This window comes from Gymnoscopelus braueri, assembly GCF_963280865.1.
Source record: "Gymnoscopelus braueri genome assembly, chromosome: 6".
In the NCBI taxonomy this organism is placed as follows: domain Eukaryota; kingdom Metazoa; phylum Chordata; class Actinopteri; order Myctophiformes; family Myctophidae; genus Gymnoscopelus; species Gymnoscopelus braueri.
The window spans coordinates 6,131,303-6,157,580 of NC_137607.1; the positions used below are offsets into that span (position 1 = coordinate 6,131,303).

Here is a 26,278-nt window from a genome sequence, read left to right on the forward strand (position 1 = left end):
TATGTCAGTGGTTCTCAATCTTTTTCACGTCAAGGACCCCCAAAATGATATGTATTTGGCTGCGGACCCCCATCTCAAAATGTTTTGTTCCAGGGACCCTCAGAAGCAAAGATTTGAGTTACAAATGTTCGCTTTAAAAAGATATATATTCAAAGATTTGCACAAATTTTCACGATTTCTAAAAAATAGCAGATCTACAAGCTCGTAGCGCGGCACTCGGTGCCGCGCTACGAGCTTGTATATCTGCTATTTTTGAATAGCCAAAGTGTAAAATAATGCTTTTTAGGTCAAATCTAAAAATGACACAGATTTGGCTTCTCCCCGGTCTTAAAGGGTTAATAATATCCATCTTAGGAAACCTCATGATCGATGATGAGTTAAAACTCGATTGTCTTGTCCACTAAGGTTCTGCAGCCCAGATCCCAGCCTTCTACATGGACACTAGCCACCTTTTCAGCACCCCGCACCCCCGCCTGGCGCCGCCCTCCATGGCCCAGCAGCAGGGCTTCCAGCCGGGACTCTCCCAGGTACAGTACAGCGGTTCGGGAGATAGACATCGGCAGGACATCAACTCGCATCCTGTTGGGCATTACGCTGACCTAATACAGCGTAGACCGAATGTGCTGCAGGTAGGAGTTCCGTGTCCTGCTGCCATTAAAAGAAAGCTATTTGAACAGGACCATTTGGGCCTGATTGTGTTTTTGTGATCCGTTCTTACATTCCATGCTTCTTGTCTCTCTCTCTGTGTGTTTCCCCCTGTTAGCCAACGGCGGTACAACAGATTCCGATCCCCATGTACGCCCCCCTGCAGGGGCAGCCCCAGCACCAACACCAACACCAACATCAGCACCAACACACACACCAACACACACACCAAGCCCAGCTAGGGCTCAACACTGGACCTCCGGTCTCCCAGCCTCAGGACCTGTTCAGCTCCTCCCTGCAGCCTTATAGGTAACACACACACACACACACACACAGCTTGAATATGTTTTGCACTAGGGGTGGGACGATATGGGTATCTCACGATACAATATCTCTGTCGATATTAGGCCCTCGATAACAATAATATCACGATATTCGATATATTGCGATATCATGATATATTGCATGAAATTTCACCAACGATATTTCACGATAGTCCTTGTATTCAATTCATAAACACATAAAATAGCACCAAACAGTTCAAATCATCATTACACAAATACAGAGTCGGAAAAACGTTTTTTATTTTATTTTTTATATAGATATTTTTCTGCAGTATATCGATTATTTATCGCTGGAGAAAGTATTGCGATTTATCGCGATATCGATAAATCGTCCCACCCCTATTTTGCACTGCAACACATTCACACACACTCAACCAGCTAAGACCAAAAGAGACCAACTTTTCCCTGGCTCATGTCTAGGCCTGTCACAATTATTAAATAATCGTCATTTATTTGAGATAATCGCAATCTTTTTTTTTTTTGTATAATCGTTTTCATGTTAAAATGTTTGTACATTTTCCAGAAATAGCAGATCTACAAGTTTTTGTAAGCTTTTAAATCTGCTATTTCCGCTATTTAGTTGTTGTTTTTTTAGTATAAAATTATTAAATATGTCATGTATTTGTATATTTAAGTTATTTGTCATATTGTGCGATTTTTGATTATGGAGCCTAAAAGGCAAACAGAAAAGTTTTTATCCGTAACGTTCCCATGTTTAATGCCAAAAAAACACAATTAAATCATTAATCGCAATTATTTGTACAATGAATCGTCCATTTAACATGTTTTTAATCATGTGACAGCCCTACTCATGTCTTCTCCCACAGGTCTCAGCAGGCGTTCATGCAGAGCAGCCTGTCCCAGCCCTCCATGATGCTGTCCGGGCCTTCCCTGCACAGCTACGCCGGCGTGCAAGCCCCGGAGCTGGGCAAGCCTCAGTCCAACCTGGCCTATCAGCAGCAGTCCTCCACCCAGCACATCCCCATCCTGTTTGAGCCCCAGCTTAACCAGCCGTCTGGGATGGGAGGCTCCCAGCTCATTGATACACACTTACTGCAGGTATACAGACTTGGATGCTAATGGTGTCATGCTCTTAATTTCCTGCTCACATTGCTACAGATTTTAGACTATGATACTGCATTGAAATTTACTGAAAACGACTGTTGATTACGCATGAGGAAAATATTAACCCATTAAGACCTGAGGGCGATTCTTAGCGAATGTCTTCCAAATCATTCAGAGGTTTTCTGAAAAACCTATGTTTCTATATCAGTGGTTCTCAAACGTTTTCATGTCAAGGACCCCCAAAATGATATGTATTTTGGCCGCGGACCCCCATCTCAAAATATTTTGTTCCAGGGACCCCCAGAAGCAAAAGTTAAAAATGTTCGCTTGAAAAGAATATAAGTATATTAATTTGCACACATTTTCTCGATTTAAAAAAAATAGCAGATCTACAAGCTCATAGCGCGGCACTCGGTGCCGTGCTATGAGCTTGTATATCTGCTATTTTTGAATAGCCAGTGTAAAATAATGCTTTTTAGCTCAAAAAAATGACACCGATGCGTTCCAGGTCTTAATAGGTTAATAGTCTGCTAGGGTGCAGATAACTTGTGATGAGCATTTACTATCATTTGATTTGCCTTTTTATAACCTTATTTTACCATCATTTCATCTTAATTCGGTTTATAAAATAAAATAAATGTGTGTGTTGGTTGGTTAGTTGCAGCCATCCTGTTGATCCCATTACTCCAATATGACACTGTCTGTGTGTGTGTGTGTGTGTGTGTGTAGCAGGCTCGACAGGGGATGAATCAGCATTCCAACATGTACTCGGGGCAGGTGCAGCAACACGGTCAGAGTAGCTACTATAGCAACACTCAGTCTCCGAGCTCTGCAATGCAACAGGTAATGCATGCAGCATTACAACAGGTAAAGCATGCAAAAACACAACACAGATGTTTTACATCACACGTTCACTCAATCCCACTCAAAACCAAATGCTTTTTTCCCACCTATACGTAACAGTGCACAGTCACAAACAACGTCTGTTCCTTTTCTTTTATACAACCAGGTGACCGTCCCTCTGCCCGGCTCCCAGCTGTCCCTGTCCAACTTTGGTTCGGGAGGCGGGCAGCCTCTCCTGGCTCTGCCCCCCACGCCCCCCCAGGCCCAGCCCCCCAGCATGAACAGGCAGCCTCCTGTCTCTCAGACGTACCGGGGCATGATGGGTCCTAACCACAACATGATGCCTCCCCAATCCAGCAAGGTATTTGTTGTGAGATAGCCCCCCCCCCCCCCGCCCCTTGTATATGTTTGTCTGTCTTAAGTGTGAGATAGCGCCCTGTGTCTATGTGTCTAATCCAGTAGTTCTCACAATTTTAAAATTTCAAGGACCCCCCCCCCCCCTTAAAGGGGAATTTTGGACTAAGGTTTTCTTACCTTTTCTATGACGTTATGAACAGAACACTATGCAACAAAAAAAAACACCTAAGTCTTGCTAGGCGAGATTGAAATCTCGAGATTGAAATCTCGTCTAGCAAGACTTCTGTTTTTTTTGTTTTTGTTTTTACGGTGTTCTGTCACTATGAACGTCAGATCTAAAAAAAAGTTATTAAAATACGCGATCTAGCCCAAGGCCTATTGGCGCACGCTTTAAGCTGTGGCGGACCCGGGATGGAGTTATGACATTTTTCTACTGTACCATTCATCCTAAGATATCATAACATCATAGAAAAGGTAAGAAAACCTTAGTCCAAAATTCCCCTTTAACTCTAACCGTATACAAATAGAACCAAATGTTTGGTTCTATTTGTATACTGTCAGAGTTATAGACTTGTAAGGGTCAATTTAGAGTCCCTGGACCCCACTTTAATATCCACTGGTCTAATCTCTCTATCCATCTATCCACACTTAAAAAATGTATACTCATTGCATAAATCTTGAACACAGCTAAACCCTTATATTTGTAATGTTAACTCATTCACTGCCTGAATTATTTCTGGCCGCGTTTGCCCACTGCCAGAGATTTTTCATTGAAAAAAAAAAAGTACTCAGGAGCCGAGATGCATAATTTTTAAGTTAACAAGGAAGTGGATAGGAGTCTAGATCTTCGAAAAATCTCCTTGGTCTTTGGGTCAAAAAAAAAAAAAAAAAACGCTCTTGGCAGAATTGGTAATTGGAAATAATTACGTTTTTTTATGTTCTAGGCAGGGAATGAGTTAAGTCCTCGTGAGTTTCTCTTTGAATATGTACAATATGTTTTGTTCAAGATGAATCATGAAACAGAGCTTTTGAACCACAGTCTGAATGCCTGATTTATACGTGGTTGCGTTCTCTGTGCAAGCGATCTACAAGCTCACAACACATTGCATTGTTTACTTGTAGACCGGCTATTGTCAGTCTTGTCATGGCTGGTGTATAAATCACCGTTGATGTGTGTGTGTGTGTGTCTTTCTGTCCAGATGGACATTGACATGAAGCTGTTCAGCGGTGGGATGGATATAAAGCCTGGTACTCCTCCTGTTGGCGCCAGGAGCACCACGCCCACCTCTAGTCCTTACAGGTTAGACACAGCAGCTCACACTCAACAGAACCACATGCACTACAATGCACATTAGTTCTCATCCACGCACAATGTAAGTATAAACACACACAGGACGCACCGCTGGCGGGTGAATGATTAGCGCCATGACCATATAGTTGACCATATAACGTAAAGTATACCCACACATGACCAGGTGTTTTTACTTTACTTACTTAACTTTACAATGAATTAACGCATACTATTTACAGCATTACAGCATGGCTCTGTTGTAGTAGTGTTGATTTCGTCGACTAAAACTATGACGAAAAATGTTCGTCGAATACCTTTTTTCACTGACGAAAACGAAATAAAAACTAAGCTATGATGACTAAAACTAAGACTAAATATATTGACAATTTTGTCAAATAAAAACTAGGCTAAAATGTTAGGGAGGGATCTAGTGGAGAAGAGATCCAGTAGAACTAAAAGACAAGTCATTTTATGTTGTGTTTGCGCTCTGAAAATAGCAGATCTACAAGCTCACAACGTGCCATCAAGGCACCACCAACATACATTTTAGACTAAATGAACTGTAGATTTAGTCGACTATGATCTTATGATATTTTGTCGTCTAAAACTAGACTAACAGTAAAACATTTCAGATGACTAAAACTAAATGGAATTTTATTCAAAAGACTATGACTAAAACTTAATCAAAATGTACTGTCAAAATCAACACTGCTCTGTAGGAGGGTGGCCATTTGTTTTACAATATCTGAAATCTGTAGCTTTAATTCTATTTTGGAAGTCAACAGGGTTCAGACTGGGGCTGAAACACCCTGGTCGTATAGGGAGTCGTACGTCATTGATAAATCATAGACGACTGACATACTGCCGACAGGAAGTCTGAGATCACCATTGGAGTCACGGCGTCGTGTCCCTGTGTTGTTAACACCTTCCTATCTCTTTGGCTCCTCCGTCTTCTTCCTCTCTGCAGGGCCAGCTCCACCTCTCCCAGCAGCCAGTCCAGTAAAATGAACAGTATGCTGTACCAGAAACAGTTCCAGCCCAGCTCCGCTGCCATGAGGATGGCTCAGCACTTCCCTGGACAGTTCAACCCACAGGTTAGCTCTGCTGGCATGAGAATGACTCAGCAGTTCCCTGGACAGTTCAACCCACCACAGGTTTTTAAACCCATCTTATTTATTTTCACAATGAGTTTTGAGTGTGAGAGAGACTTGTTATTGCATTATGTTATGTTTATTTTTTATTTCATTTCATTCTCTTCCCCATTCCCCCCCTTGTGTGTGTATAGTCCCTGTCACCAGGGTTGCCAGATCTGTTTATTATAATTTCCCCGCAAGATTTTATTTGAAAATGGCCGATCTACAAGCTTACAATGCGACGCGTTAGATCTGCTATTTTCAAATAGCTGATGTACATGTTAAAGTGCTCATGTGGCCCAGCTTCTTTTGGGCTGGTTTTCCTAGACCTGGTTGCTTGTTTCTCTGACAGAATCTGGCAACACTGCCTGTCACTGCCAATCTCTACTATTGTGTGGCGTTTCTCATCGCCAGCCGCTTCTTTTCACCTGATAGTTTCACTGGGAGGTTGTAATGCGTCCAGAAGAACGCGCTATCCTTCCCAGTTCTGCTCCCTGCTAGGCCTGTCACAATTATGACATAATCGTCTAATCGCAATTATTTGAGATAAGCCCAATACTCTTTGCATAATCATCTCAATGTAAAAAAAAAATCACATTTTCAAATAGTAAAAAAGCAAAGATAGCAGATTGTAGATCAGCTATTTTATCGCCATTTTATCGCCCCCGGTGTGTAAAGGAGCTTTAGAGTTAAATTACTGTGCAGGTTCACGTCACAAAAAATCGTCTCTAACATCCTTTTTTATTTTGTCTCCACAGATTTTGTCCCAACCGAACATCGTCTCTCCTCTGGTTCGACCTCCTCCGCACGCCAACTCGTTTGCGGGCGGCGTTCAGCAGCGCAACCCCATGGGGCCTCCCATGTCTCCCAACATGGGCGGAGGTCTGATGCCACACCCCCGACCCCAGCAGCACCCGCAGCACAGCCAGCACCCGCCCCCCCGGGGACCTCCTGGACCCTCCCTCGTCGTACCCAGAGGCCCGCAGGCTAATCGGACGGCAGAGCAGGACCTCAAGGTAGTCATTTCCCATGCTGCTCTCAAACTGAAATGTAGCAACATGATTACTGAAATGTAGCAACATGATTACTGAAATGTAGCAACATGATTACTACAGCAGTGGCTCCCTACCGCCTTCACAGTGGCACCTGCATTTTTTCGGAATTCAGTTATTAACCCATTAAGACCTGAGGCCGATTCTGCAAAAATGTCTTCTAAATCCTAACGGTATTTTGAAAAAAAAACATATGTTTCTATATCAGTGGTGCTCAAGCTTTTTCATGTCAAGGACCCCCAAAATGATATGTATTTGGCTGCCGACCCCCCATCTCAAAATATTTTGTTCCACAGACCCCCAGATGCAAAGATTTGAGTTAAAAATGCTCGCTTTAAAACAATAGATATTCAAAGATTTGCACATATTTTCACGATTTTTCAAAAATAGCAGATCTGCTATGAGCTTGTATATCTGCTATTTTTGAATAGCCAAAGTGTCAAATAATGCCTTTTAGCTCAAATCAAAAAGTGACACAGATGCGTTCCAGGTCTTAATGGGTTAAAAATGTATTATTATTTTGTTTTTGAAATAACACAATAACTCCCTCCATTGGAGTACTTCTGTCTGTGACGCTGTCGGAGCATCTCTTGAGTCACTTCTTTGGAACGTCGAGAAATGCTGCTTTAACCACAGAGTCACTTCATTACAAAACCATTCTAAATAGTTTCTCAAATAGCTACAAGCCAACAAGCTGCTATTTTTCAAAAGTTGACAAATTGTTTTGTCAACCTTTTTAATGAAAAAAAGTGGGATGTGTAGGATGTTGGGGCCGCCCGCTAGCCAAGTGGTTAGGTTGTGTATTACCATATACTGTGACTCTGATGCCTGCCAGTGAGTCCCACAGTTCGACTCCCAGGCCGGGCAGTCCATTTGCGGCATGCTACTCTCTCCTTGTTTCATGTCTCTCCACTGTACTATAGTGTTGATTTTGAATCCAATTCCATTTAGTTTTAGTCATCTGAAATGTTTTACTGTCATAAGATTGTAGTCTACTAAATCTACAGTTGATTTAGTCGACCAAAATTTATTTTGGGTAGTAATGGCTGATTTTACACTTGGTTGCATGCTGAAAATAGCCAATCTACAAGCTCACAACGCGTCGCAGCGTTGTGAGCGATCTGCTATTTTCAGAGCAAAACACCTGGATCTCTTCTCCAATAGTCCCTCACTGACATTTTAGTCTAGCTTATATTTGTTGACGAAATTGTCAATATATTTAGTCCTAGTTTTAGTCATCATAGCTTAGTTTTTTATTTAGTTTTTTATTTAGTGAAAAAACGACAATCAACTTTGCTGTACTATCAATAAAAGCATGATTATGTGGCTCATTCCCTTTGTATTTTTGCTGTGTTCCTTGGCAGGCGAAGCAGAGGGCCGAGGTGCTTCAGTCCACTCATAAGTTCTTTTCAGAGCAGCAGCAGATGAAGGCCGCCCCCCCGACCATCAACAAAGCGCCTGGCCCTCGCCTCGACCAGAAACCCCCTCTCCTCCTCGACAACATGGCTCCCAACCACCAGTCGGTGGGGGGCATCGGCATCTCTGACCGCCAGGAGCCCGACAAAACCCCTCTCTCTACGGGCAAGCCCATACGGACTGGCCCCATAAAGCCCCAGGCCATCAAACCAGAGGAGGGCAAGTAAAAAGACCCCCCCCACGCTCCCACCACGCCCTCTTCAGGTGAAATGATGACAGGGGGAGGAGGAGGAGGAGGAGGAGGAGGAGAGGGGATCCAGGCTGCTCTGTTCACTCACTCACACCCAACCCCCCCTTCCCAGGTCACAGCACCCCCTGGTGGAAGGGAGTGGGGAGGGGGAGAGAGGATGTTGGGTTGGGGGGGTAGAGATCCAAATTGTAAACGGTTACTGAGAGAAGAGCTTACTGTTGAGTGTTTGTACATAATCTTAGCCTCTCTTCTCTCCCCCCCCCCCCCCCCCCCTCCTCTGGGGCAGTTTGTTTGAGTTTGAATTTTCCCATCATGCAGTTGTGCAATGAGGGAGGAAAAACGTTAACGCACGAGAGCGGTTAACTTAGAGATCTGCTACAAACGGTAGACACGGTGGCAGACTTTAAGAGAGGAGAAGAAAAAAAAAAGACTAGATTCGCTGCTGAGTTTGCCATTTTTATAGCTCTATGATTTCTGTTCCATTTTATTATTATTTTTCCAAGTAGAAGCACCCGTATTATAGGGAGGACAGGTATGTTATTTTGTTAACGAAAGAATGAATCAATTGTTTTTGTAGTTGGACGAACAATCTTATTTAAAGAGAGATGTCTTTTTAGTGAAGAACAGTTTGCTTTCCCCCCCCTTTTCAATCTTCCCATCTTTACTAATCCATACATGTGTGCATGTGTGGAGAGCTGTACAGCACATTACCACACACGTGCACACACTGCCCCATTTTCTTGCTCAACGGTTTCAACCATGTTCACTGAAAGGAGAGACATACAAAAATCAGGAATTCTATCGTCATTCTGTTTTTTTTTGTTTTGTTTTTGTTTTTTTGTGTTTTTTTTCCCAGAGAGGAAATGTGAAATTGCAGTAGTTGATTGATATATATCGATTGATTCATTGATTAGAATCTGCCTGCAAGCCTTTTGCTCCTGCCTTCTGCTCTCATCTCCTTGCCTGAGAATATTGATGAGGTGGTGTCTGTGTGTGCGTGCGTGCGTGTGTGTAGTGGTGGTGGTGAGTGTTTACACACGGTATAAATGGCGGAAAGATTGTAGCTGAAATCTCTCCTGTATATTTTAGCCAAAGGTAAAGAAGCAACGTAAAAGATGATGTCACAGGGCCTTTGATGTTGCCGCTGCTGTGGCAGCAGAGTTCAGAGTGGAGCTATAATATTATTGGTTGTTTTAGAAACGGTTGCTTATAGGTAAATGCTCCAATCTAGGGCCTGCTTCTCACACACACACCCCGTCACTGCTTGGACACCCTTCCGTAGCCTCACTCAACTTGTGCATGCACACGCACACCCACACACACACACTTCACTGTAAAGAACCCAGCCCTGCTGCTATTGACGGGAGTTCCAGTGCCCTTTTAGCTAGGACATTGCAGGATAGGGGCTACTTTAGAGGAATAGAAAGGGTGTTGAGGGCTTGGCCTTTCTAATCATGAGAAGTGTACATTAAAAACCTCCTCTCGTAAAGAGGGGGGAACAAAAGCAGAACAGATAAAAAGGTTAAGAAAAATAGAAAGGAAAAAGTTATAAAAAAAAGAGGAGCCTGAAGATTATGTGGTTCTGAAGCATTTGGGCAGAAGAACACGTTTTATTTTGTTTTTGTTTTTTTTCCCTTACAAAACGAGAGGAGAGCAATCAGTCCTGTCCTCTCCTGCCTCTGCCTTACCTCCGCTGGGCTCTCCACACACACAGCGTTCTCTCTCATCTTGGGGCTTAACGATGACAAGGGTCCTTTCGAGAAATGTACAGTTCAATGCACCCCCCTCGGCGAGTGGAGGAGGAGGAGAGGGGGATAAGCTTCCATTCTGACCGATCAGGAGGGCAAATAAAATGAGACCTGGGATATTGGAGGATGGGGGGAGGGAGTGAGGGTTAATGATTGTTTTTGTTTTTTTGTTTTACTTGTACAGGGGTTTCATCGCTGTATTAAAATATGTACGGTCTTATTTACATTCTCTTGGTTTGGTTACAGAAACTAATAAAAAATAATATGCTGTTAAAAAGTGATCATTGGGCTGTGTCTCGTGGATTTAGCCTATTGTGTGATTCTTTGGCATGAGAGTTGTCAAAATATATGCAGGCTTTAGAGTTTACTATGAATATATAATTTACAAAATCTTCTGAAAAATGTAGGACACTATGACAATTTTCAGTGTTTATAATATGCATGTGGATGAATGGATAGATAGGCTAACTAATAAAACACAAGGGGACTAACTGTTTAAATGCAAGTATAAGGCCGCTTTAGCGAAGGCCAAATCAGGCCACTAGGTGTCAGTAAGCTAACATCCACTAGAGTCTAGTGGAGTCTAGTGACTAGACTCTAGTCTAGTGCATACATGGGCAACTGGCGGCCCCCACCTTCACTTAATGTTACAATTCCTAACATGCAAACATGACCCGCTTTAATTACTCCAGTCTATATATTGGTAGCTTAATGACTAGCATTAAAAGTCTTAAAGTTGTTTTTATGTCCAATGTATCTGTATTAAAGTTCATAAAGATACACTTAGAACATACGTATAACTAAAAATTAAATAAAAATGTTACTTTTCAGGATTCCAATTAAAAAATAGCAAAAAAAAGAAATCAGGATTCCAATTAAAAAATGGCAAGAAGCAGAGCTACAAGCTCAAAACGCATCACAGTGCGATGCGTTTTGAGCTTGTAGATCTGCTATTTTTGCTATTTTTTAATTGGAATCTTTTGTGTGAATAGAATGGCGAAGTATGGCATTAATTTACGAAAAAGGTTGAGATAAATAGGAGATAAGAGGTGTCTGCCTGACAGTATATGCAATGTGGCCCCCTGGAGTGAGTGTAGAAATATAGTGGCCCTCTCCATCAAAGTTGCATCACCCCTGCTCTAGTGGATGTTAGCTTACTGACCCCTAGTGACTAGAGGAGACGAGTGTAAACTGAGCTATAAACAGCTTTACAGATGCTGGACTATGCCTGAATGTTATTTATCGTTGCTGTCTGGCAGAAACCTCATATATCCATATTTTTGTGTTTATTCGTAAGTTAATGCCTTACTTGATCATACTACAGCGTCACAAAAGAATCAAAAATAGCAGATCCTCAAGCTAAGAACACAGACGCGCTTTGAGCTTGTCGGTCTGCTATTCTAACAGTTTTGGACATACAAGGTTTCCAACCGACAGACGATTTATTGTGTGTTATCATTGGTGATTATTGCAATGTGCTCTCAGAGCATAGCTTATCACGAGCTGGCAAGGTTACTTTTGAAATGTATTTATTACGGATTACCCTCTTAAAATTGAAATATAATCATTCAGGTTCTGTGATAAAAAAATTTAACCTGGGGCCTATTACACGAAAGGAGAATTAAATAAGCCTGGATTTAAGTCAAATCCAGGTTTGACAAAGTCTGGTTTATTCCGTTCCATGAACGCCAAGCCAGGCTGAAAAGGAGTGACTTTGTCGAGCTAGACCATGAGCTAGACCTTGTCAAGCCAGGCTGTGTCGAGCCAGGATGGTAAAGCCAGGCTTCACGTATTCCTATAAGCTATAAGACCATGAAAGTCGATAGCAGAATCCTTGAACTTGACCAATCATGGAGCCCAAAACCAGAGCGGCGTTCTTCTCTGTGGCTGAACAGCACTGCAGCAGCTCATGGAACAGTGGCGTTCCTAGGAATTACATTATATATATGTGTATGTATGTATGTATGTATGTGTATATATATATATATATATATATATATATATCAGACATTTTTCATAATATAAAAAAAAATCTAATATATTATCAAACATCTAACAACAATATGAACTATAGTGTTAACAGAGTGACAATGACATATCACATGAGTCATTATGATTCATGGTCACCTATTTCAGTAATATAATTAAATTGATTATATCTTGTATTTATTTCATTTTATTTGAATGCAGGGTCATCAAAATGAGTCCATATACAAACATGTGTTGAATCAACTGGAAAAACTTGAAGAACAAGGCACTGGATTAAGTAAACTTGGCTGTTAGCCTGGTCCCTACCAGGCTAACTTCACAGCTACATTTCCATGGTAACTAAAGTAGGATTGCGTACATTTTCTTTCGTGAAATCGAGTCATGGATAAACTTATCCAGGGTGCTCTGGCTAAACTAATCTGGCAAGATAATTCAGCTTTCAGGAAACCGATTCATCGCTAATCCTGGCTAAATTAAGCCAGGATAGGTTAAATCCAGGCTTAACCCCTAATTCTGCTTTCATGAAATAGGCCCCCGATACTCGAAATGAACGTCCTTAAACCTAGATGGTGTGTATGCACCCCACAAAAACAAACTGAGTACTCAAAAGTTGACTGTTAGCATTGTTTTTAACTGTTATTCAATTAAAGTTGTCATGTTTTGATTGGACCAAGTATCAAAATTGACAGGAAATTCTGAGGACAATGTTATATTAATATAAGTCATATATATACGTAGGCAAGCCATTTATCACCAACATTTAGATGAATAATTATTTCAATTTAATTACATCGTTTTTTTAATTGTAACTGATTACTGTCACATGTAATCCATTACTTCTCAACCCTGTGATCACTAGAAGTCTACAAGGGAGTTTCAGTTTACTGAAAGTGCAAGATGCCGGAAAGCTCCTTGACTGTGTGCACCTTGAAGGTGTGCGAAACATGCATGGAATTTGCCATTTGAAAATGAGTACGAAGATCTAAATGCATATTTTATAGGACTCCTACTCCAAAGTGTCGAGTACCACACACAACAGACACTTCTCAAAGTTTAGGAACAAGTTTATTTAACAATTAATTTAAATGTTACCTAGTGATGACTATGTTGCACAGATACATGTAACATTTCAAGACATGCTGAGTGTGAGAGCAGTATTATAGTTGGATCATTAACTTGTTTACCGTTTTAGGTAGGCAGAGAAGGTAGTTTGGTACATCACAGGTTACTTTAACGAATTATGCTTGCACTATAGATTTTATACAGTCAGAATCCCCCTTTTGCCAAAGGAATATCAAATGTTAATGTCATTGTTCATCAAGTTGTACAAGAAAACCATAAAAACATACACCTGGTGTGAACACAGTAGAAAAATAATTATTCTATTATACACGCTTGCGGACCGCGCCACAGTAAAAGCCTTCCCACTGGGGATGAAATAAAATACACCATTTGGGGGGATGGGTGGGTATAGGGAGGGGAAGGGTGGAGTCGTCCTGTTCTTCAATAAACTCGATCTCACTCTGGAGTTTTAGTAGTTAGGCTAAAATCTACAAATGGATATCGATGTTCTCACATTCTAACCACTAGGCCTACTAGGTAGGTGCTCTGAAGCTATGAGTCTTTGAAGCGGGAACAGTTGAGAGCCCGTCACTCGGCGTGACCAGTCGCGTATAGGATGAATCTGGCCCGTCGCCATCTCCTCTCAGTGTCTCTCGAGCCCTGTTTTGGCCTCAGTTGGCCAACCGGACGTCGTAGGACACGATGTGGAAGTTGTCCCAGGACAAGAGCTTCCTCTGGGCCGGGTTGTAGTCGATCATGCTGTTGTAGCGGAACTTGTTCCTGAAGGGTATGGCCACCGCCTTGCCCTGGCTCTTCTCCGTGTCGTACATGTAGTTGATGGTGGTGTTCGGCGAGGAGTAGCTGGCGACGGTGTACAGCCGGCCGCAGATGATGAAGGAGTTGGCCACGGCGACCTTCCTGATGCTGGTCTCCCAGCTCTTCTTCACCTCCAGGCTGTGGGGGTCGAGCTTGGAGACGACGATGGCTCCCTTGACCTTGTTGGTGGAGTACACGGCCCACAGCCCTTGCTCGTCCACGGCCAGGTCGATGTCCGTGTAGCCTCCCCAGGAGTAGGGGTACTGGCCGTGGAAGCCGGCGTGGGGGAGGTCGCGGCGGGCCGCGATGCTCTCGGAGGCCAGGTCGTAGCGGAGGATGGTGCGGCTGCGCCGTCTCTGGTAGTACAGGGAGCCGCGGTACAGGGTGGACCCGGTGCTCTCCACGGCCTCTGGCAACAGCAGCACCTTCGTGGGGAGAAGATACAGTGTCGGGGGTCATCACCATGCTGTCATGTGGTGGACATTTTGGTCAAAATGACATACAGTGGACAACAATATTACCAGAAACACACAAAGAGCTAGCCCTGAATGACCATATAACAGGGCTGTAACTCTGAGAGTGTACAAATGGAACCAAATGGACCCTTACGGGTCCATTTGGTTCCATTTGTACACTCTCAGAGTTATGGTGCATGGTCCTTGAAAATAAAACATTTGAGAACCACTAGTAGGACTAGTAGGACTCCTAATGTGTCATATCTAGTGTCATAGTAAATCAGAGTCATACATATTCTGAAGAAAATCTGGAGACTTGACATTTAGTTATTGGGTCTTATGATCAAAATGAGAACATTATAATGGTGTGTAAATCAAAAATCTGCCACGGACAAGACCAAGTCTTTGCCACGGACACATTTGTCCGTGTACAGACATATTGATGACCACTGTACAGTGTTGATATCGTTGCTGTCGGGCAGAAACCTCTTATCTCCATATTCTAACTTCTGTAAATGAATTCCCTTACTTGATCATACTAAAAGTGTCACTCAAAAGTAGCAGATCTACAAGCTCGAAACGCGGCGCGAAGTGACGCGTTTCGAGCTTGTAGATCTGCTACTTTTGATGTTTTTGAATTTGAATCCTGAAATGTAACATATGAGGTTTCCACGCGACAGAGACGATACACAGTGTAAAGTCATTAAGCTATCAGAAACTTAATTGCCCAGCTTGAGTTACAGGCCTGTCACAGTCCAGTGGACATTCTAACACTACATCATTAGTGCTACTATTATTGGATCGTTACTACTGTGTTGTGCACACCATTCACATATAGTGCAATTGGTTGTTTAGAGCATTGGTCCTCAAATGGGGGGGTCCTTGGGGGGGTTCCAGGGGGTCCCCAGCAAAATGTGGCCGTTACAAAAATAGCAGATATACAAGCTCGCAGCGAAAGTATTGGACATCTTTGCATACATTTGAATTTGTTTAACACAAATCTTCTCTTCTGGGGGTCCCTGGCACAAAATAAATTCGGATGGGGGGTCCACGGCCAAATACATATCAATTTGGGGGTCCTTGACTTGAAATAGTTTGAGAAACACTGGGTTTAGAGAGCACAGAAAAGGTTGTATAGTTTACCTTAGAGGGAAAGCCTTTAGAGAGCTGCTCCATGTCCTCGTATCCAAAGAGCTGCCGGACCTCAGAGCCCACGGTGTCGATGCGCCACAGCATCTTGGACCCGTACGGGGATCCGGCTTGAGCTTCAGGGTCCTGCATCCACACGCCATATTTACCGGCTATCGTGTCTGCCTTTCTGTGAACGATGGGCTCACCCACTGAAACCAGCTGACCACAGCCTGGATGGGCAAAGGAGGGGGGAGGAGGTTGGTTAGAATTAGAACACAGGGAGAGGGAAATTGACAAAAATGAACTACAACACATGCAGCACAGTGACTGTCATGGGTGACATCAGGAGTTACACATCGAGTGCCAAAAACAACTATAGTATAGTTTTTTTGGTAAAAGGAATAAATAAAATAATGTGTTCCAAAGATTTACTGCATTCACTTCCTGGTTAAAGTATTTGGGAAATATTCGGTATCTCGGCTCCTGTGTTTTACTATGTATTTTTTGGCAAAACATGCTATTTTCAATAGCATGCAATTATGGAACGGATTACCGCGATCAGATTATTATATATTTTTTCGATTCTACGAGACCCCTGTGTCTGTAATGAGGGGCTCACCGTGAGGACGGTGATCACGGAAAATATTTTGTGACTAGTTGAAAAGGTAAAAAAAAATCGTTAAAACCGCTGGAACTGGCTGTACCCTGTTTAAAAAAACCTCTGGCACTCTTAATAGTAACAACATGCTGAAAGGAATTTGCAGGGGAGCAACGTGTACAGTTTGCCGGAAAGGACCAAGCAGTCCGAGAAAAAGGGAGATCTGAGACGTGATGAGGGACACGGTGAGGTGATCGTTTCTCAGCACCCTTTTGGTGTCCTAGGCTAGACCATTGGTTCTCAAACTTTTTCATGTCAAGCCAGTCAAGGACCCCCAAATTGACACCTATTGGACCCACGGACCCCCATCTGAAAATATATGCCAAGGACCCCCATAAGAGAAGATTCTAGCAGTGATTTTCAACCATTTTAATTTCAAGGACCCCCAGTTTGACATGCATTAGGGCTACTGACCCCCATTTAATGGCATTTCTATCTCTGGGACACCAATTTATATTGTAAAATCAATGTTAATTTAACTCTGAGAGTGTACAAATGGAACCAAATGGACCCGTTAGGGTCCATTTGGTTCCATTTGTACACTCTCAGAGTTACAGACCCATAAGGGTCCATTTGGTTCCTATCCATCATTTAGCTGGGGACCCCCTGGAACCCCCTCAAGTACCCCTGGGGGTCCCCAGACCCCACTTTGAGAACCAACGTCCTAGACCATTGGTTCCCAAAGTGGGGTCAAATACATATCAATTTGGGGGTCCTTGGTACGAAAACGTTTGAGAACCACTGCCCTAGACGCTGGTGCCTGACGTCTCTGTTAACTCCAGCCTCCTCTCTGAGTCGGCCCCCCTGTCAGGGCAGCAGCAGCCCCCCTGTCAGGGCAGCAGCAGCTGGGCTGCTTTGAGGGGATCTCTCCAAGCACTTCAAGCCTCTCTGTGGTTTGGGAAACCGATAAGGTGAGCGCTGTATATTTACCTCTTCCTAAAATACCCACTGGGCCAGGAAGCAGTGCTGGAGTTAGTTTTAGATATTAGTAGGCATTATAAATATCCACCATTACCATGTTACCACTCTCTTTGTGGCATAGCGTCTTCAGAGATTGAGAGACTCCCATGAGCTTTCATCTTTTTTTGGGGGCCAAAGATGGCCAAAGATCACACACACTGATGTTCAACAGGTTCAAAATGAAGCATCATGGTGGGGTGGCTAATCCAGCTGCTGGAGGGTCAAATAGTTTATCTCTGTGTGACATCCTTGTTAAGGGGCGCCCCTCCACTCACATTTACAAGACAGTCATGAAACTCGGGGGACGGTCCCTCATACTTTGGCATGACTGAGGTATTCTCGCCCCAAATGCTGCAGTATTAATAGCAGTATTTGCTTTGAGGCTGTCAGCGGGGGGTGGGGGGGTGGGGGGGGGGCAGTGTCATGTTTGCGGGGTCAGATAGAGATGGCCGGATGGGGGGGGGGGGTGGTGGAGAGGTTTCTAAGTTGCCAGGATGCCAAAGTAGTGAATTGTTGTCCAGATGGTTATGCAGAAGTGCTTAAATTTTGACATATTTTGTGTGTGTGTGTGTGTGTGTGTGTGTGTGTGTGTGTGTGTGTGTGTGTGTGTGTGTGTGTGTGTGTGTGTGTGTGTGTGTGTGTGTGTGTGTGTGTGTGTGTGTGTGTGTGTCTGTCCTGGGCATGACGTTAAACTGCCCCGTTGTAACTACCATTGTCAATGTAGTAGGTGCAGTGGACGCACCCGTACTACATTGCAATGCGAGGCAACAGACCCGGCGGCCATGCAGCGGTATGTCCGTCCGCTGTCGGAATAGCAATAGGTGGACAGACTTCCAGGCCCATGAGAACAACTACAGAGAGCGCTTTAACACCAAGCAGCAGTGCAAGACTAAGAACTTTGTTTCCTCTGGTGATCCAGCCTAGGACATACCCACGGACTGTTTGTTGGAGGTTTTCGACAACCTGGCAGTGGTGGAAAAAGTACTCAAATTCTTTACTTAAGTAAAAGTACTAATACTGCAATATAAAAATACTCTGTTACAAGTAAAAGTCCAGAATTAAAAATGTACTTGAGTAAAAGTACAAAAGTATTGGCATCAAAATTTACCAAAAGTACTAAAAGTAAAAGTACTAAATATTTGAAAATAGCCGATCTACAAGCTCACAACGCGTCGCGATGCGACGCGTTGTGAGCTTGTAGATCTGCTATTTTCAAATGGCCTAGGCATAAAATAGGGCTAAAGTGGTTAATGTATGTTTCATTATATCATAGTTTATATCTGAAAAGTAACTAGTAACTAAAGTTTTCAAATAATTGTAGTGGAGTAAAAGTACAATATTTGCCTCTGAGATGTAGTGGAGTAGAAGTAAAAGTATTGAAAATTGGAAATACTCAAGTAAAGTACAAATACCTCAAAATTGTACTTAAGTACAGTACTTAAGTAAATGTACTTAGTTACTTTACACCACTGCAACCTGGGGATGCCCAAAGACGAGGCAGAAAGTCTAGCAAAGTATCGTGCTGTCTCTGCTGCCATATATGGCGGAGACACCGCTACTTGTGCCCACATGGAGTGCTGAGTGACACGCGTGTTGTATCATGAGGACATATCCATGAGTTTGTGAATGTAACCTTTACTGCACCTAAAATATTTGTGTCCCTGTATGGTTTCCCTGTGTGTGGACATAAATAAATGGTTAAACTGTGTGTGAGTGAGTGCGTGTGTGTGCATGCGTGTGTGCGTGTGTGCGTGCGTGTGCGTGTGTGTGCGCGCGTGCATGTGTGTGTGCGTGCGTGCGTGTGTGTGTGCGTGCGTGCGTGTTTGTGTAAGAGCGTGAGAGAGAGAGAGAGAGACCTGTAGTGTCCTCGGAGCCATCGGGAGCAGGTACCTCTGTCACCTCGGCTTTTAGCTCCTGAAACCCTGGTCCGTACTGCCATGCCGGGTCTGACAGAGGGGCAGAGATATAGGGATTAGTCGGTGGGTAAGTGCAATTGCTTTATTTGCACTATAGGTATTATGTCGTGTTTCTGCAGTGTTTAGGTGTAATATATTCTGCCATGATCAGGACCTGGGTACCTGTATGGAATGACAATAAAACTCCTTGAACCTCGATTTAGACCTGAACCAGTTCAAGCGAGAGCCAAAAGAAGAATGTTGTCTTACCTCTCAAACTGCCGGTGTCTCCCTGCTGCCGATTAGGCCTGGACATCAGATGAGACATAGGACTGGAACCTGGGAAAACACACACACACACACACACACACACACACACACACACACACACACACACACACACACACACACACACACACACACACACACACACACACACACACACACAGGGAGAGAGTGTTATAATTTAGAGCACACTTAGAGCGTTGACACTGCTTCACTGACAAAATTCAGAAATTTAGACAAGCACTGAGTGCCTATTGTGGGTACGGGATATGTGTTGTCCCTGTGTCCACTTAAAATGTATTAAAAATACCATGACATCATTTTCATCCGATCAACCGTAAAAGCTTTGAGGACATTATACGGCCAATTGTGTTTGTTTGGAAAGCCTGATGCACCACAGTGGATTTGAACCCCTAGGGTTCCCTAGTCCCCTGGCCCTGGGGCTCCTTCTGTTCAGCATCTACACGCCCCCGCTGGCTTAGATCACGGAAACAACGAAATGTGTCACAATAATTATGCAGATGATGCACATACAGTATTTACATAACCTTGGGGAGTGGGGACTAGTCACACAACATCAGGTGGGAACTGGCAGCTAATAATAATAATGTCTTGGCTTTCAGAATTTCTGATGTCATGTTGGTGACACCAGTCTTGCCCAAATATGGACGGATGGTGGGACAGTTAAATAACATAAATTCACAAAATGGGTATATGTTCACACAAAAGAAAGAAAACAACGGCCTGACTTTACTTTGAATCTCTGGTAATGACGGCATGGTTCCATGTGGATGTCAGACTTTATTACTGGCGATGGGTTACACAAAACCCTAGACTACACCACTGCACACTCATCATTGCATTTTATATGAAAAAGAGTGTTGGCCTTCTCTGGCCATTCGAAGAGATCAGCACTGTCTGCAGCTGTCAGGCAGCACGCTACAGAACCTTGGCACTGCTTGATCCAACAGTTTCAGAGATTAGTCCCGGACAAATAGACAGACAGTCCGGGACGAAAACATAACCTCCCCTCTTACCTTTGGCCCAGCAAAGATAAGAAAATCCTTACAAATACAATATGGTGCCAGAAATCCCCAGAAATAGGTAAATGTGCTGCAATCGGTGGGCTTCACTGATACAGAGTATTTTAACCTGTTAATCTCAGTGTTGTTCAAGAGCCCCTGTCCAGTTCTTGGCCCCCTTGATCACTGTTTGGTCGTAAGTAATCCCCCCGGGTAAAAATAGAGAAAAAAAGAAAAGGTTCATACATTGTTTAAAATAATATCTAAACTATATCGCTAAGCAAAATGCAGGCACACCATTCCCAATGAAGCCGGTTGACATATGAGTCTCGTGTGTATGCCGCCAAAACTGTGGCATAAGTAGTGTGCCAAAGTTTTGGGGTTGCTCTATAAATAAAGATGAACAAAAACAAACAGAGAGACAGAGCAAGATGTTGGGTGGGCAGGGTTTGCACCCTCAGGTGCATTTTGTTTAATTTGAACATGTTATGTTTTATGTTTTATGTTTATGTTTTACTTTAACAGTTACTTGAGAACGCCCTTAGCTGTTATATCACTGTAAACTACGGCCTCTTGGGGCCTATTACTTTTACAAAACTTTTACCAAAATATAAAATAACATGAAAATAATGGACATATTAAAAGTGTTTTTGCAGCATGGCACCTAGTGGATTAGCCATCTAGTTGAGCGTTTGTGTGTCTGTAAATGTCTGCGGCTATTCTGGGATTAATTTCCCTGGTTTGCAAGTTTAGCCACCGACAAACACACACAGACCCTCTGCTAGACGGCTCGTCCCTAGGAACCACGGCGGAGAAAAAAAAGTGTTCGATCTCTGCTACCATGGCAACTATGACATCATCACAATACGCTGTAGCGATGACGCACCAACTTGGGAGAGTTTGTGGATATAAATAATGTATGAGTATGACTATCAGGTCAAGTTCTGTTTGGCTCTTCAGCATGCGGTTGGAAACCGGTCATTTTCAGTACTTGTTGACAGATGGTCTGGATGGCATTGCGGATCTGTTTCAGAAGCACCATTTTGAGCTGAGGATAGCAGGGGGTGCTGTAAGGGACCTCCTGTCTGGCAAACGTCCAGAGGATGTGGACTTCGCCACCACAGCCACCCCAGAGCAGATGAAGACCATGTTCCAGACAGCAGGGATCAGGATGATCAACAACAAAGGAGAGGAGCATGGGACCATCACGGCTAGACTGCACAAGGAGAACTTTGAAGTTACCACGTTGCGAGTGGATGTTAAGACGGATGGACGACATGCCGAGGTAGAATTCACCACTGACTGGCAGAAAGATGCTGAGCGGAGAGACCTCACCATCAACTCTATGTTCTTAGGGCTAGATGGAACCTTATATGACCATTTCAATGGATATGAAGACCTACAGAACCGTAAAGTTCGGTTTGTTGGCAGTGCTGAGCATAGGATCCAAGAGGACTACCTGAGAATACTGCGGTATTTCAGGTTCTATGGCAGAGTGGCCTTGGAGCCGGGTGACCATGAGCCTGGGACACTGCAGGCCATCAGGGAGAATGCCCATGGCCTAGCAGGTATATCAGGAGAGCGTATTTGGACAGAACTCAAGAAGATCGTGGTTGGGAGCCACGGTGCTCATCTTGTGGAGGTCATGTATGATCTGGGATTGGCCCAATACATCGGTTTACCTCCACTTGGTGACATTGAAGAGTTGAAACGAGTGTGGCAGCGTGCCAAGGACCACTCTCCTAAACCCATGACGGTCCTGGCTGCTCTTTTCCACTGCTCTGTGGATATAGAGGAGGTAATGGATATGCGTCTGAAGGTTTCCAACAAAGAGAAGACTCTGGCTCTCTTCCTCATAAAACACAGACAAGAGCTTCAGAAGAGCCAGGATTACCCTGACAGCCTCAAACCCTTCACTGACTTCATCATCGACAGTCGGGATTTGGACCCTGAGAGTAAAGTGTGCGAGCTGCTCAAGTATCAAGGGGAGGACAAGCTGCTGGCAGAGCTCTGCAAATGGGCCAAACCACCCTTCCCTGTTAATGGCGACGATCTGAAAAAGATGGGCATCACTTTAGGCAAAGAGATAGGCGCCACCCTGCAAGAGCTCCGCGATGTTTGGAAGACAAGTCACTACCAGATGGAGAAAGAAGAACTCCTCAAGGTTTTGTCACAAAGGTTTCTGTAGAACAGAATAAATCAAGACATGAAGAAACGAGATGAAGACAACAGAGAGCTTTTGTTTTGTTTTGTTTTGTTTTGTTTTGTTTTGTTTTGTTTTGTTTTGTTTTGTTTTGTTTTGTTTTGTTTTGTCAAGTTTGTTTTGTCCTGTTTATGTATAGTATGCATGGATGTACTTATTGTATTGTTTTGTCTATTGCACTGTTTGTATTTTTGTCATAAGGACCCTCTCGAAAACGAGATGACACATCTCAAGGGGTTATCCTTCTAATAAAGGTACTATATACAACAGAGCTGAAGATGGAAAGGTTGGCGAATGTTCACCTAGAGAGTAAGTGCACTCACTTATCATCAGATGTGTTGTGTGTGAACACTGGGCCCAGACACAGCAAACAGAAGGAAATAAACCAGACCTTCATCAATGAGAACAAATGGGAGGAGACTCCAACTGATTAGAGAAAAGGAAGCTTTAGATCACGGAGAGGATATTCTGGTTATCACGTTTTGTGTTTGTGAACTCACACTGGACCCCAAAACAACAGAAAACTCTCTTTTGAGAACAATGTAAAGTTGACACGTGTGAGAAAGAATCAGTCTTATCCTTATCACTGGTCTGACTCGACATTGTTTCTGGGAGGTAGAATAGAGTAGAGAGTGGTTTATATAGCAATGACATACATACAGAGGAATCGTCGTCAGGAGAGAATGGGGTGAGGACAGTCAGTTTGGATACAATGATAAGTCCTGGTGTCTATTTTGTGAAAGTCAGGCAAACACAGAGGAGGGAGCGCACAGCTGTGTTGATGAGGTGCTGACCACGGTAGGTAATAGTATGTAAAAGGGATGAGGCCGCACAGCTCTTAGCCACGATGCAAGCGGTTATTAAAAGAAACCAGCGTTTCGACAATGAAGTCTTCCTCAGGGTTTTGACCCTAATTCATTCAATACCCGTTGTACCCATTGTACCCATTGTCAGAGTACTTTAGTGCAGTACCCATAAAATCATAGTATACAATCGTATTACACAGTATGACCTCAGTACTGAGACGACATATTGATGGCATCAGGGATCTCCATACGTGGGCATAAAAGGGAACACAGACAGACAGACATACACAAAGATCTCCATATATGGGTATTTCACTTGTAAAGACCACACCTTGAAACAATCAATCGGATTGGGTTGTATTTATTGAAGATAGAAACAACACGGAATTTCTTGAAAACTGTTTGAGGGAATGAGGGGATCAGGGGTTGATGGGTGAGAAGTGAGTGAGGTGAAGGGTGACGTGATGAAGATGAGGTGAGGGGGCAAGGGGATGAAGGGTGAAGGGGTGAGGGGATTTAGGGATGGGGACAGAGCACAAGGGAATCCAGAAGCAGGTTCCGTTCAGCTGGTGGTTCCAGGGGAATGAACCCTGAGTATTTATTTTTGGGTCCATAATGGCTGAGCGGCGTCGGTTTACACCCGAAGACCCCCATCAGGAGCCTGAAGGAAAGGATAGTGGAGAGCACACACAAGAAAAAGGGAGAATGAGGCGATGGAGGGATGCGAGATATAGATCAAGAATGGCAGGTGAAGGTCATGTATTTGATTGGTTTGAGGGAGGAGATAAGCTAGGCATTGTTATCAGGTGCGGTCTTCCCCCCTGAACTTAGGTTGTGCCGACTTCATTAAATGGGACACAGACAATCAGACAAAGAGATGTTTGGATTATTGGTTCTGATCGGCCGCTGGTTCAAACACACAGATTCCGTGCACTAATAGATATATAGATGTACACTATCCAGTCCACATCCTTCCATAATTTATTCAAATCTATGTGTGCGAGTGAGTGAGTGAGTATATGGTGTGTCATGAAGTCAACATGTACGGACATCATAGCCTGGCCTGGACTCCAAATTTGGGCATGACTGACAACGGAACTCCATATATGGGCATAAAAGGTACGCAGACAGACAGAGATCTCCATAATATATGGGCATAAAGGGGACACAGTCAGACAGACGGGTACAACAGGTATTGCATAAGCGGTGGGGCATGTGTTCCCAACAGGCATTGGCCTAGTTCACTCATCTCTACCCTGGGGTTGGGTTCAGGTCATCACTCCTCAGTGTCTTTGTGTCAGATACAAAGACTCCGTGTACAGTAGCATCATGTGTCCTAAAGTTACACTCACACCGCTGCGTGTGATGAAGTATTATAATACAATAAAATGCTTTATAATATTATGTTTTGATTATTGTCAAAAAGCATAATGACTATGTATGAGTGCTTACTATAATTATACAGTGTTATAAGCAGATTATAATGCATTGTATGTAAGAATAAGTATGTAATGCATTATAGACATGGGATGCATAGCACCCCATGTCACCCGTCCTTGTGTAGTGCTGCCTGGTTAGTATGATGCAGCTTCTATTTCCTCAATAATGATCCAACCTTGCTCACTGGGTTATCCTTTTTTTTTTAACCTTTTCCTAATTTGTGGATGTCAATTATTTTATCTCTAAAGTCCTACGAAAGCTCTTTGGTCTTCATTTTCACATCTTTCCTTCAGATTGGGTGTTTTATCCATAAAATGTGAGCTATATTAATGTTTCACTGGTAGGGGCCAATTGTATCCTCGTTAGGTCAAAATTATTTACTATTATTGTATAGTTTATTGTGAAAACTTGATACTTCCAGAGAGCACAGGTGTTGAATACTTATGCAAACAGCATCTTTCAGTTATTTTTCTTACAAATTAAGTCATGCAATGATGTTACTGTACAGGGCTTACTGTATTAATGTTTAGAAGTCCATACACTGTAAAATCCATAGTGGTCTAAGTCCAAAGAGTGTACAAATGGTGTAAAATGGAACCAAATGTACTGCAAAACTACCATAAGGGTCCATTTAGTTCCACTTGTACATGGTTTGGTTTTCACTTTGTATGACAACATGACTTGCTACCCATGTCAGTTACAGTTTACAGTTTACAATGTAGGCATTTAGCAGACGCTTACAAGTATGACATCGGAGTAAGCAGAGTAAGCATGAACCTAATCAACAAACAACAGTGTAAATAGTCACACAAGAGTGCAAAGGGAACAATATAGTCCCTCAAAGAAACTAGAATATCGCGTAAACAATGAACCTAGCATCTGTCCAAACAGCATGCTATCTAAATAACATTCTTAACATTTGTAAAAAATCTTAACTAGATGCTGTTACGGTCCAACAAATGTTGAGCAGGTACATGGGAACCTATTTCTCCAGCAAGACTTCAACAGTTTGATTGGGAATGCTTCTGCACATGTCCTCTCTACACGACCAAGACAGTGAATCAAATCACTCCAGTTCTCAGACCTTTACACACTGTCTTCCTGTGTGCCAAAGAATTGATTTCAAAATACTACTGTTGCTTTATAAAGCACTGAATGGTTTAGAGCCAAAATACATTTATTATCTTCTGCTACATTATGAACCTTCCAGACCTCTCAGGTCGTCAGGGACCGGTCAGTTTTATGTCCCCAGAGTCAGAACTAAACAGAGAAGCTAACGTTCAGTTTTTAATGCGCCACATATCTGGAACAAGCTCCTAGAAAACGTCAAGTCTGCTACAACTATCAGTTCTTTTAAACCAAAAAGCCTCAGTTTGCCTCTGCCTTTTATGTGCCTTACACTTAATTCTTTA

General features: G+C 43.1%; 3 protein-coding genes across 13 annotated transcripts in view; 2 read left to right on the plus strand and 1 right to left on the minus strand.

The window, feature by feature from the left end:
- Positions 1–10,425, plus strand: part of prrc2c (proline-rich coiled-coil 2C) — a 47,374-nt gene extending 36,949 nt beyond the window's left edge. For 2 of the 11 annotated variants that reach the window (XM_080431310.1, XM_080431307.1), the window contains exons 26-34: positions 406–629; positions 764–954; positions 1,793–2,048; positions 2,784–2,921; positions 3,064–3,258; positions 4,454–4,554; positions 5,513–5,699; positions 6,437–6,694; positions 8,095–10,425. In XM_080431310.1, the coding sequence (XP_080287436.1) occupies positions 406–629; positions 764–954; positions 1,793–2,048; positions 2,784–2,921; positions 3,064–3,258; positions 4,454–4,554; positions 5,513–5,699; positions 6,437–6,694; positions 8,095–8,373 (1,829 nt within the window). In that variant the 3' untranslated portion in view covers positions 8,374–10,425. The remainder of the gene's footprint in view (positions 1–405; positions 630–763; positions 955–1,792; positions 2,049–2,783; positions 2,922–3,063; positions 3,259–4,453; positions 4,555–5,512; positions 5,700–6,436; positions 6,695–8,094) is intronic. The other 9 variants (XM_080431313.1, XM_080431311.1, XM_080431312.1 and 6 more) reach the window with 9 other exon arrangements.
- A 2,751-nt stretch (positions 10,426–13,176) lies between these two features.
- The window catches only part of myoc (myocilin), a 17,972-nt gene continuing 4,870 nt past the window's right edge, over positions 13,177–26,278 (minus strand). Inside the window, exons 2-5 of the mRNA XM_080431043.1 lie at positions 19,381–19,449; positions 19,072–19,161; positions 15,610–15,827; positions 13,177–14,436 (exon numbers count right to left, since the gene is read on the minus strand). Of these exons, the coding sequence (XP_080287169.1) occupies positions 13,867–14,436; positions 15,610–15,827; positions 19,072–19,161; positions 19,381–19,449 (947 nt within the window). The 3' untranslated portion in view covers positions 13,177–13,866. The remainder of the gene's footprint in view (positions 14,437–15,609; positions 15,828–19,071; positions 19,162–19,380; positions 19,450–26,278) is intronic.
- On the plus strand, positions 21,343–22,605 carry LOC308086332 (CCA tRNA nucleotidyltransferase 1, mitochondrial-like; the record flags this gene model as incomplete). The annotated part of the gene is made up of 1 exon (XM_080429853.1): positions 21,343–22,605. The coding sequence occupies one exon, from the start codon at positions 21,343–21,345 to the stop codon at positions 22,603–22,605; it is 1,263 nt and encodes a 420-aa protein (XP_080285979.1).